The following is a 12,284-nucleotide window of genomic DNA, read 5'->3' as shown; positions in this document are numbered from 1 at the left end:
TTGACTTCCAACAGCTTTCCCACCCTCTGTCCCTTTTCCCTTACTTCTATTAAATTCCTCTGTCTAAAACAGATATACATTCTCCATTATATTAAGCAGTGCATCATTAACTCCTTTAATTATTATACACCCAAACTATACGTCTTTAGATAAACAATTTATCCCATTTTCCAATTTTGAATAATTCTATATAAACCTATATATCATAAACCATAAAAATTTCCCACATTTAAATCAAACAATTTGATTTGTTCTCTATATATTACTCATTTCAACTTTTTATGGTAATTCTATATAGCTCCTCAGATACTCAATCAATTTAACTCTTCTATACATTCAGTTTGGTGCATATAAATCTTGTCAAAGAAAGAAAATATTGTTAGTTAGTCAATCCTCATGTTTAAACCTTATCATTAATTATTCTCTATCAGTTGACCTATACATATCTATATATATCTCAATCAATTAATCTAACTGCTTATAAATTCACATTTCTCTTCCTCCCCCGGTAAAGTCACCCCTCTCTTTTATACTTTTATTATATTTCAGTAGTTCTCAAACTGCCACAGTTTTCCTCCCACCTCCCATTTCTTCTCCAAGTATTGTTTCAGCTTCTCCCAGTCTGTGTTGAACTGCCCTGAGTCCAGATCTCTCAGTTTTCTTGTCATCTTGTCCATTTCAGCCATATACAGCAATTTGTAGATCCAATCTTCAATAGTTGGTACTTCTTGTACTTTCCATTTCTGCGCATACAAAAGTCTAGCTGCTGCAGTCATATAAAAAATCAACGTCCTATGATGGGCTGGAATTCCCTCCATTCCCAAGTTTAGCAGCAGGAGTTCTGGGTTCTTATTTATTTGAAACTGTAAAATTTCACTCATTTCTCTTATTATTTCCCCCCAGAACTGCCTAGCTACCTCACACGACCACCACATATGATAGAGGGAGCCCTCATGTTTCTTACATTTCCAGCATTTATTAGAAGTATTCAAATTCCCTAGCGCAATCTTCTTTGGTGTCATGTACCAACGATAGATCATTTTGAAAATGTTCTCTTTAATATTAATACATGTCGTTGTCTTCATTGTAGTTTTCCACAAGTATTCCCATGCCTCCATTGTTATTTCTTTATTGAAATTTATAGCCCATTTCACCATCTGTGTTTTAACTATCTCATCCTCAGTATACCATTTCAGCAATACTTGGTATACCTTGGATATTCTTTTCTTGTCTTCTTTAAGAAGGGTCTGCTCTAGTTCCGAGTTCTCTGTTCGTATGCCCCCTTTTGCAAAGTCTGAGTTGTATAAGTCTCTAATCTGTCTATACTGAAACCAATCATAGTTAGGTGATAGTTCCTCTTGCGTCTTTATTCTAAGTTTAGATACTTCAATCTTAGTTATTTCTTTATACGTTAAACATTGTTGTTCATTATCCACAGCTCTCGGATCTATCACCTCATATGGAACCACCCACAAGGGGGTTCCTTCTTGTAAGTAAGTTCTATACTTCTTCCAGATTGTAAATAGACTTCTCCTTACAAAATGATGCAGGAACATCGAGTTGACCTTTACTTTGTCATGCCATAAGTATGCGTGCCATCCAAAAATTTTTTTATATCCCTCTAGGGCTAATAGTTTCTTATTCTTTAATGTCATCCACTCTTTTAGCCAAACTAGGCAGATTGCATCATGGTAAAGTCTCAGATTGGGCAGTTGCATTCCGCCTCTCTCCTTTGCATCTTGTAAAACTTTTACTTTCACTCGAGGCTTCTTGCCTGCCCAAACAAAATCTGATATTTTCCTCTGCCATTTTTCAAATTGTTTAGAGTCTCTGATGATTGGTATTGTCTGTAACAAAAACATTACTCTTGGTAACACATTCATCTTAACTGCTGCAATCCTGCCCAACCATGACAGGTTCAATCTATTCCATTTGATCAAGTCTCTCTCTATCTGAGTCCATAATTTTTCATAATTATTCTTGAACAAATCTATATTTTTTGCAGTCAGCTCAACTCCCAAGTATTTCACCTTACTAGTTACTTCACAATCCGTTGTTTCCATTAACAATTGTTGTTTCTGCTTAGTCATGTTTTTGCATAATATCTTTGACTTCTTTTTGTTAATGAAGAAACCTGCCAAATCTCCAAACTCCTTGATCTTGCCTATCACTTTTGGCATGTTCTCCAGTGGGTCTTCTACAATTAACATTATGTCGTCTGCAAATGCTCTGACCTTATATGAGTAGTCCTTTATCTTTATTCCTCGTATTTCCTCATCTTGTCGAATTTGTATCATCAGAATCTCCAATACTAAAATGAACAACAATGGAGATAACGGGCAACCTTGTCTTGTTCCTTTACTAATCGTCAATTTTTTGGTCAATTCATCATTCACTACAATTGCTGCAGTCTGGTCTCTATAGATTTCCTTGATTGCTCTGACGAATCTTTCTCCCAGTTGTAGCTTTTCCATAGTGGCAAACATAAAATCCCAGTTTAAATTGTCAAACGCTTTTTCAGCGTCTACAAAGAAGAAACCAACCTCTTTGTCACAACGCTTGTCGTAGTATTCAATAGCATTGATCACTGTCCTTAAGTTGTCTCTTATTTGTCTGTCTGGCAAAAAGCCTGCTTGTTCCTCCTCTATGACTTCCGAGAGCCACCCCTTCAATCTCTCCGCCAATATCTTCGCAAAAATTTTATAGTCATTATTGAGTAGTGATATAGGCCTATAATTTTTCACGCTAGTCAGATCTTGGCCCTCTTTTGGGATCAATGATATATTCGCTTCGCTCCAAGTGTCTGGAATTCTTTGATCCCTAAAAACTCCGTTCATCACCTCTTTTAGGAATGGTGCCAGTTCATTGGCCATTGTCTTATAAAATTTAGCCGTAAGTCCATCTGGCCCTGGCGCCTTTCCTAGATTTGCGGATTGTATTGCCATATTTATTTCCTCATCAGTTACTTCACTGTTCAACTTATTTCTCCAAGCTTCCGAGATCTCTGGAAGTTTAGTTTTCTCCAAATATGATGCTATTGATTCTTTGTTTACTTCTTTTTTATTATACAGCTTAGCGTAAAATTTATAAAAGGCTCTGCTAATGGTAGTCTGCTCCAAATACGTTTTGTTTTCTTCACAAATTTTATTTATTATTTTCTTTTCCCTTTTCTTCTTTAATTGCCATGCCAAATATTTCCCAGGTTTATTAGCACCCTCAAAAGCTTTTTGATTCAGTCTTTTAAGGTTCCACTCCAATTCTTTGTTACTCATTGCTGTTAACTGTTCTTGAAGAATTTTGATTTCCTGATGTATTTTCTTTTTCCCTGGTCTCTTTTTTAACTGTACTTCTTTGGCCTTTATTTTCTCCTCAATCTCTTGTCTTTTCTCCTCTTTCTTTTTCCTTGCTCTACCATTTAAGTCCATTAGTATGCCCCTTACAACCGCCTTGTACGCGTCCCAAACTTTACTGGTTGGTACTTCTTTATTCACGTTGTATTGTATAAAAAACTTAGTCTCTCTTCTCAGTGTTTCCATATTCTCACTTTCCTGTAACAGGTCCTCATTTATTCTCCAGGCTTTCCTTTTTCTCCCTTTTCCAAATTTCCACATAATTGGGTTGTGATCTGAGCCTACCATCGGCATTATTTCTACCTCCTTAGTCCATAGCGCTAAGTCCTTTGAGGCCCAGATCATATCAATTCTTGATAATGTAAGATGCCTTGCAGAATAAAAAGTAAACTGTTTGGTTTTAGGATATTCTCTCCTCCATACGTCTTCGAGAGTCTCTTGTTGAATCAACTCAAAAAAAAGCTTTGGCAATAGTCCTCTTTTCTTTTGTGCTTTTGTAGTCTTTTTGTCTAATTCCAAATCTGTCACTCCATTGAAATCTCCAGCAAGAATTATCTGGTCATATACAAGATCGTCTAGGTGCTTCCTTAAGTCCTCAAAGAAGCTTTCCTTTGCACCGTTAGGTGCATAAAGTCCGACTACCAACACTCTCTTTAAGTTCCAATTACATTCCACTGCTACAAATCTAGCTTCCACATCTCTCATAACAAATTTTGGCTGCAGCTCCTCTTTTATATACAACACCACTCCTCTTTTTTTCTTGTTGGAAGCCGCTACAAATTCTTTGCCCAATTTTCCAGATTTTAAATATTTTACATCCTGTTTTCTAATGTGGGTCTCCTGCAAACAAACAATATCACATTTTTGTTTTAGTAGCCAATGAAAAATATTTTTTCTCTTATTCGGTGAGTTTAGTCCATTTATATTCCAAGATAATACTTTACACTCCATATTCATAGTTTTGTTGGTAAGTCTTTTTCATTGTCCTTGATAAATCTCTCCATCTCCCGCTCAGATCTGATACGTTTTTTTGCCCCTCCAAACTCAAAGGACACTCCTTCCGGTAACTCCCATCTGTATCTGATATTCATGTCCTTCAAAGTCTGAATTAGCACTCTATATTTTTTCCTGTCCAATAACACTGATCTGGGCAGTTCCTTCATTATAATAATCGTCTTGCCATCAATCTCCAATGGATCTTGAAATTGTTTGGTCACAATCCTCTCTTTCATATTTCTAGTTGTAAACTGCACAATCACATCCCTTGGTAGTTTCCTCTGGGTTGCAATTCTCGAGTTCACACGATACGCCACATCTAGGATAGCCACAATTTCCTCCTCCTCCTTCCCCAGGTAATCAGCCAACACCTCAGTCATCTGTTCTTGCGCTGACTTCCCTTCCACTTCTGGCAGACCACGAAAACGAAGCTGCTTCTCCATGTGTTTAGTTTCTGCAACTGACATCCTCCCCTTCACCAGCCTCATCTCTGTTTGTTGCGTGTCTATTAAATTCTCCATCGCGTCTTCTACTGTTTTAACTCTCTGCTGCGTTCCTTGTAATTCACTGCTAATCGTTTCCACACCTTTTTTCACTTCTGACAGCTCCGACTTTACTGTCTGTGTAACTTCCTTGACCTCTTTAATAAGCTCCAATTTCGTGTCCTTAAGTTCTTTCATCATGTCTATAAGTTTTTTGTCCAAGTTTTCTATTGCCGATTGCCACTCTTTTTTCGACATCGTGGGGCTTGCTTTAGCTCGCTCCCACGAATCTGCTCTCTTCCTCAGCTCCGTGGCGTATAATTAAACGTTTTCCTTTTTTTTTTTAAATGTCCCAATCTTTGCCAAAATTAATTTTTTATATCCAAAATGTCGGGCGTCTTTTCTCTATGGTTTCTCTATGTTATTATAATCCAAGATGGCCTACTTCCTCTTCCGCTGAAGCCACGACCCTTCCACTTTCAAAGATGGCGATTCCCCACTTCCTGTCCTTTGGCAAGGGCCGCTTCCCTCCAGCCACTCTATTGTTGTTACGCACTTCCTGTCTCCCGTCTTCCCACAGCAGGTCTCGCGATGGTGTCTTTTTCCCACAGCTCCAAAACCACAGGTATTCAAAACAATAGTCCGATTTTTGTAATAACTTCTTTAAACTTAGTCTCTTTTAAAATACAACTCCTGCCGAGTCTTCACCTCCTTTTCGCTAGTCTGTTGCAGTTTAAAAGTCTACTTTCTTTCCTCTCTGTTTTTGTCAATCTGTCCCGTTTCAAGAGATAGCGATCTTTACCTTCTCTCCAGCTTTCTCGGGTTGTAATCGCTGTTTCGATCTTAAATTCTCCTCTCGACTTCCCTCCCCGATCGAAGCTTGGGTATGTAGGTCTTATGCCAGCCGAATTGGCCCCAAAATTGCCGCAGAGATTATAGCCGACCCGTCGCAAGGTGGGACCTCAAGGATCGGGGGGGAGACTCCTTGTGTAGAGCCCCCCCTCGTCCGAGATCTAACTCACCCTAGGGTCTTGAGCGTTCTTTGCCTGCTCCCCGCCTGAGAGCAGTCGGCCGCGGGTTATTTTCACCCCTCCGGCCGGTTAAAACGGCAATCCGGTCAGCTCCACAAATGGAGCTGCGTTAGACCTCCATGAATCCCAAACCGGAAGTCCTCTACCATTCTCATCTTTATTAGGCTAGGGAATCCAGATTGGGTTGCTTCCCTTGCTCCCTCTGAGCATAGGACCATGCAAATCTGAGAGAACCTGTAGCACAGAAGTTAAGTGGTTGGGCTGCAGATCAGCACTGTGCTGGTTTGAATCTCACTTCTGCCGTGAGCTCAGTAGTGGCCTTGGGTAAGCCACTCCTCTCAGCCTCAGCTCCCCAGCTGTATTGTGGGGATAATAACAACAATGACTTTGTTCACCACTCTGAGTGGGCGCTAATCTGTCTAGAAGAGCAGTATATAAGTGCAGTTGTTGTGGTTATTATTTTATTGTAGGAAGGGACTGCTTTATTATTCTTTTCACAGTCATAGTAGTTAACATTTTAAGTGACAGTAGAATTTTTCAGTCACAGTAATAGCTTTTAGGTAGTATTAGATACTTCCTTACCTAATAAAAGTAGGTACTAGAAATCACACAACTATATTTTTTAATTAAATGCCTTAGTCTGAATGCAGTGGTTTTAAATTTTAGTTAGAGCTCAAACAGAAGCTTCACATTCATTTCACTGCTTAGTACTGCCTTTCTCTATTATAGGTACAAAATTGTCCCAGACATTGAAGCAAATGGGGCCTCTAGCCTAAACTTCAGCATCATAGGCATACTGGGGACCTTGAGCAGGAAGATAATGAATATTACATTCTGTTTGATATGTAAAATACATGTTGCAGGTTGAAGAACGTCATAATGAAACACAACGACAGCTCACTCAAGAACAGAATGCTAGAGCTCTGCAAGAGGGTATTTTGAATACCCATTTGTGGAGACAAAAGGAATTGGAAGAAGAATCAAAAAGAACACTGGCTAAAAGCTCAGAGGTACCAATCATATAAATAACTAGAAGTACAGAACTGTTTCAGACAGAAACATTTCCCTCCAAATTACTTTTACACAGAGTGGCTGCATAATTTGTGTTTTGTGGCTATGATGATACTACACTGTAGATTCATCAGCAAATACATAAAATGTGCATGACAGATGTACTGTGTTAAACACTCTTGTACATGAATCAAAGAAGTGTGACCCAGTTTAGACTCCTTAATTCATGTACATGGGTTTTAAGGATGTATACTTATCATATTTTGAGAGTCAGGTAGATTTGGTCCTACACATGTGGCATTTTCTTCCGTTAAATGGAAAGTTAGGCCCCACTTTAACTTGTGAATATAAAGATGGACAGGCATGATGGCACTGGCCCATTTACCATAACTTTGCTTAGAGAAAATTGTTAGGCTTTATTATGTCTTTTAGGCAAGACAACTTGCTCTTTGTTTTGTCCCCACTATCCATATGAATAAAAGGCACTGACCTGCCTTAATATTACGTTAGCTTTTGTGTAGACGTGTACCTAATATTTTGGGTTAGATCCAAGATCTGTAAACAAAATTAATCTAGCATGAGGCAGGTTCTTCAGAAGTTTGTGTAAGAGCTCAAGCTGTGCTGTAACAGGTTTTTGTTAAGCAAGAAGTTTATGCAAGTGATGCATGTGGAAGGAATATATATGGATTTAGTTTTATTCCCATGTGATACTGTTCTAACAGAAGATGCAAATCCCTTTCATGACTGAAAGACTCCTTTCACATGTAGAATGGCATCTTTATTTCTAACCCTTATGAAAGCATACAATATCTCACAGAATGCGTGTCAGAAACTTGGCCCAGTTAGATAATCTCTGTAACAAGCTTTCTGTATTGTCAGTATGTTTTAAAATGCACAGCGGTAGATCCAGCCAGCTTTTTCATTCAGTCTCACTCAAGTCCCCTCCTTACAACAGCCTCTATCTCATATTGCTTTTGATCATCAAAGTCCCATGATCCCCAGCATGGCCCTTTTGATGATCAGGGAAGACCACATCCTTCCTCTTTCCCCAGCAGAAAATTTGGTTAGATCCAATCCTTGATTTGACCATAGGCAAGATTTGAAAATTAAAAGTCATATGTTAATTCTTCTGTAGAATTAACATAAGACATTTAACTTTCAAATCTTGCTTGTTTTTAACATTAAATGAGAATTTATTAAAGTTCGGAATGGAGACAATGCGTTATTTTGGAAAATAACCATTTGTACATACTATGATGTATATAGGATCAATGTTACTTAGAGAATGTTACTTACTTTTGTGTTGCGGGGAGGGCAGAATCAAGCTAGGGTTTTTGTTTTTAGTGATTTCATTAACTTTGTTGTTCTGTACTCTGAATCATTCAGATGGCTGATAATCATGACCCAGAAAAGGATCTGTTACACAAAAATCACATTCTCCAAGATGAACTTGCTGTATTAAGATTTGAGCTTGACCAGATAAAAGTTCAGCGTCAGGAGGAAGAAGCCAAATATTTAGAAGAAAATGAAGCTTTGAAAGAAAAAATTGACGAACTTAAAAAGGAATTGAAACTAAATGAAGAGGCTTTGACTCAAACAGTTTTTCAGTACAGTGGACAAATAAATGTAACAAAAACAGAATCTGCCATGTTAACCTCTAAATTAGAGCACATTAAAGAAAATAAAGAACGACTGGAGGTAGAGCTTGATTCATTTCGTTCCCGTTTGAGTTCTACCACTCAGGAACTAGAACGGACCATTATATCGAAGAATGATCTTGAACGAACACTGCAACGTGAGCGTGATGAGTGGCTTCGTTTAAAAGATAAATTGAATCACGATCTGTTTAATCTACAAGAGACCAATAATAGCATGTCTCAGCTGTTAAGTAAGACTGAAAGTAAAACTAATGGTCTAGAAAATGAGCTTCACCATGTAACACACACATTGAGAGAAAAGAACTTGCTGATTGAAAGCATTCAAAGGGATTTAAGTCAAGCCCAGTGTCAGGTTAAGGAACTGGAAAATACACGGCAAATGGAAAAGGATCAAATGAACAAATATGTCATAAAACAGGAATCCATGCAAGAACGATTGGCACAGCTCCAGAGTGAAAATATTTTACTCCGACAGCAACTTGAAGATTTTCAAAACCAGGGTGTAATTAAAGAAAGAGTAGTGAGTGATGTTCAATATAGATTTAATGATATTTTTACTAAACTTAGAGCTGATACTGAAAAGCAAATACAAATGGTAGAAGAAAGAAACAAAGAGTTAATCACAAAATGTAGTGATTTAAGGGATCAGGTCTTTAAATATGAAACAGAAAAAGTAGAGAGAGAGGTAAGTATAATCCATCAACACTACTACACTACTTTAAATGTTGAGACACTGATAATCCTCCAATAACTACATCCAATAGAATGAATGCAATTTGGGAGCATTGGTTGGGCGTAGAGGATTAGTCCATGTGGTATCCTCTTCCAAATGAGCATTCACATATCTTGCCTTTAAAGGAGGTTGAGAATATTTAGTGGTGTACCATGTGTACTGCAGAGGGAATATAAAATCAGATTAATTGTATGCTTTATTTTTAAGAACTGTAATCTAAGTTTTAGATAAATGGCATGGGAAGCTAGCTGTCTTCCTGTTGACAAGTGCTGTGAACTGTCCACTTGTTTCAGGTGATCTTTATAGGAAGGGTATCTGCTGACTAGTAGTTACTAACTGTTCTAGTGAATTAGCATCTTTTAGAAATCAGCTAGACAAATGTATTTCTCTTTTAAATAACTGTAATCTAGAAATGTACTTTTAATTGTTCCTTCTGCTAGGGTGCATTAAGACAACTGCAGCAAGAACTGGCAGATTCTCTTAAAAAGCAATCCATGTCAGAAGCTTCACTTGAAGTTACAACCCGTTATCGTAATGACCTAGAAGAGGATAAACAGCAGCTTCAAAAGGAAATGCAAAGGATAAAATCTAAGGCAAGTTAATACAAATTATTAACTACATGTCCAGCCTTTACCTAATTTTACATATTTTTAAAACACTCTTTATTGGGGAGCAAAATAATGCAGTATATTCACATTCACAAAGTTTATTTTGATACAGAATCAGCTCCAGAAAGTCAACAATAATAATAAGAATAAAAGAAATAAGGGAGGCACACGCAGTGTCAAGCAAAGAACAGTGAGTACAAATTGCAGGGAGATAGAGAGATGATGCCTTCCTCCGACGGGGGGATAAAATTATTGAAATTCAATCAGCCGCTTGCATATCCCACACATCCAAAGGCAAAGTTTAGCAACTTTATTAGTTCTCTCCTGGGAAGAATCTACAAGAAGTAGGGAAACATAAAGTTGTTCAGATCTTCCTGGTGAAGTTGACAAGATTGGAGCAATATACTAGGATCAAATGTCGTTATAGAATGAGCAGTGCAGCAAAATATGGTTGATAGACTCTACTTTCCCTGTATGGTATGGGCAGAGCCTTTGAGGGAGTGGGACATGTTGTTATCTGCCTTCCAGGAGGGCTGAAGGTAGAATGTTAAAGCGTGCAAGGGTAAAGATTCTCCGATATTTGGAAATGGCAAGGGATCTTAGACAGTCAATGCAGTATATAAATGGAGTTGGCGTTAATGTAAATGGCAGGTTGTGCAGGTTGAAAAGGAGGGAATTCAAGACACCTACATACAAATGAAGAGAAATGAAACTGGTTTTATACTAGTCAGTGTTCCATACTTGCAGATATTTCAGACCTAGTTATGTTGCTGCTTCTATAGTGATATAATAAATTTCCTTCTTGTAGTAACCTTCTCTTACCACATAGCCACTTTCTTATTACTGTGGTCAGTAGTGGGGGAAGCAGAGGCATTCTCACTACCAAGACCTCTTCACCCCCCTTTGGCTCTTTGTTCATGCAGCTGCAAGAGTCAGAAGAACAGTATATTCATTCTGAAAGGCGTACTCAGGATTTGAAGAATGCTCTGGATGCGAAGGAAAGTGAGGCAAGCATGCTATCTCAGAAATTACAAGACCTGCTAGTAGCATCATCAGGAACAAATAATGCTATAAAACAATTGGAAGAACATATACAAAGGTAAAAATTAATACATTGTATTTGACTTGTATTTTTAAACAAAAATGATGAGTTAACGTATATCAGTTAGGTATATGCAATTTGTACTCATAGGAAGTTGTAAATGTGTACACATGTGCATACGCATCCCCAGTTGTTTATATATATCATGACATTCTGTGTTGTATTAAGACCATGATAAGTATTTACAAGCTAAAGTAGGTTTTTCTTTTCTTTTAAGACTTGAAATAGAAAATGCCAGATTGGAAGCTACAAACAAACAACAAACTAGCAGAATTGAGATACTTCAGAAGGAACTGCAGGATAGTACCTCAGTAAGTCAGTCATAAACGGGAGTTGGGGTGGAGAGACACGTTGATTACCATTTATAACAACACAATCCTAAGCAGAGTCACTCCAGTCTAAGCCTGTTGATTTCAGTAGGCTCAGACTGGAGTAACTCTTCTTGGGATTGCACTGAGAGTCAAATTTGAGATTTGAATGTGATTTGGGAGCAGTGAACTGTCTTAAGAACGTTTGAATAACTATTACTATAGCCTCTGCCTTTTAAGTATTCTTTGTCTTTAAGAAGTGTGAAATACTATTTGTTGACTGTAAGATAGTTTCTGATAAAAATAATGAATGTATCTGCATTAGAGATGGACACGGAACAAAAAAAACGAACTACATGATTCGTGGTTTGTAGCATTCCACGGAACATCGAATCACAAACTTCTGACCTTTTCCTAGTTCATGGTTTGTTGTTCCGTGGCATTTCAATTGCCCTACACCGGCTGCTGAAGCTGGTGCGGGACATTTGAAACAGACAGCCCCTTTTGCTGCCTGGCAGCAGAAGAAAGAAGCTGTCATTTCACAGACCCCGCGATGGAACCAGCTTGGGGTCTGTAAAATGAGAGCTGGAACCGGCTCGGGGTCTGTGAAATGAGAGTTTCTTTCTCCTGCTGCCGGGGCTGTCAGTTGTACAGACCCTACACTGTTCCAGCACGGGGTCTGTGAAACTGACAGCCTGGGCAGCAGGGCAGTGGGGTCTGTGAAACTGATCCTGTTTCTACCGCTGCCCGGGCTGTCCGTTTCACAGACCCCGTGCTGTGGGTCTGTAAAACGGATATCCCGGGCAGCAGGAGAAACGGGCTGTCAGTTTCACAGTCCCTGCGCTGAAACCGGCGTGGGGTCTGTGAAATGATAGCTTCTTTCTCCCGCTGCTCTGGCAACAGAAGAAAGAGACTGTCATTTCACAGCCCCCGCACCAGTTCCAGCGCGGGGTCTGTGAAATGACAGCTTCTTTCTTCTGCTGCCAGAGCAGCGGGAACCACTGT

General features: G+C 38.7%; 1 protein-coding gene across 1 annotated transcript in view; it reads left to right on the top strand.

Moving 5' to 3' along the window:
- Nucleotides 1-12,284, top strand: part of LOC129335671 (ankyrin repeat domain-containing protein 26-like) — a 91,800-nt gene that overhangs the window by 53,929 nt on the left and 25,587 nt on the right. Inside the window, exons 22-26 of the mRNA XM_054988416.1 lie at nucleotides 6,723-6,869; nucleotides 8,257-9,213; nucleotides 9,702-9,854; nucleotides 10,793-10,968; nucleotides 11,189-11,282. Coding sequence (XP_054844391.1) covers nucleotides 6,723-6,869; nucleotides 8,257-9,213; nucleotides 9,702-9,854; nucleotides 10,793-10,968; nucleotides 11,189-11,282 — 1,527 coding nt within the window. The remainder of the gene's footprint in view (nucleotides 1-6,722; nucleotides 6,870-8,256; nucleotides 9,214-9,701; nucleotides 9,855-10,792; nucleotides 10,969-11,188; nucleotides 11,283-12,284) is intronic.

The sequence above is a fragment of the Eublepharis macularius genome, chromosome 9 (genome assembly GCF_028583425.1).
Source record: "Eublepharis macularius isolate TG4126 chromosome 9, MPM_Emac_v1.0, whole genome shotgun sequence".
In the NCBI taxonomy this organism is placed as follows: Eukaryota; Metazoa; Chordata; class Lepidosauria; order Squamata; family Eublepharidae; genus Eublepharis; species Eublepharis macularius.
The sequence above is the reverse complement of the archived record's forward strand: the minus strand, read 5'-3'. Positions and strand labels throughout refer to the sequence as shown.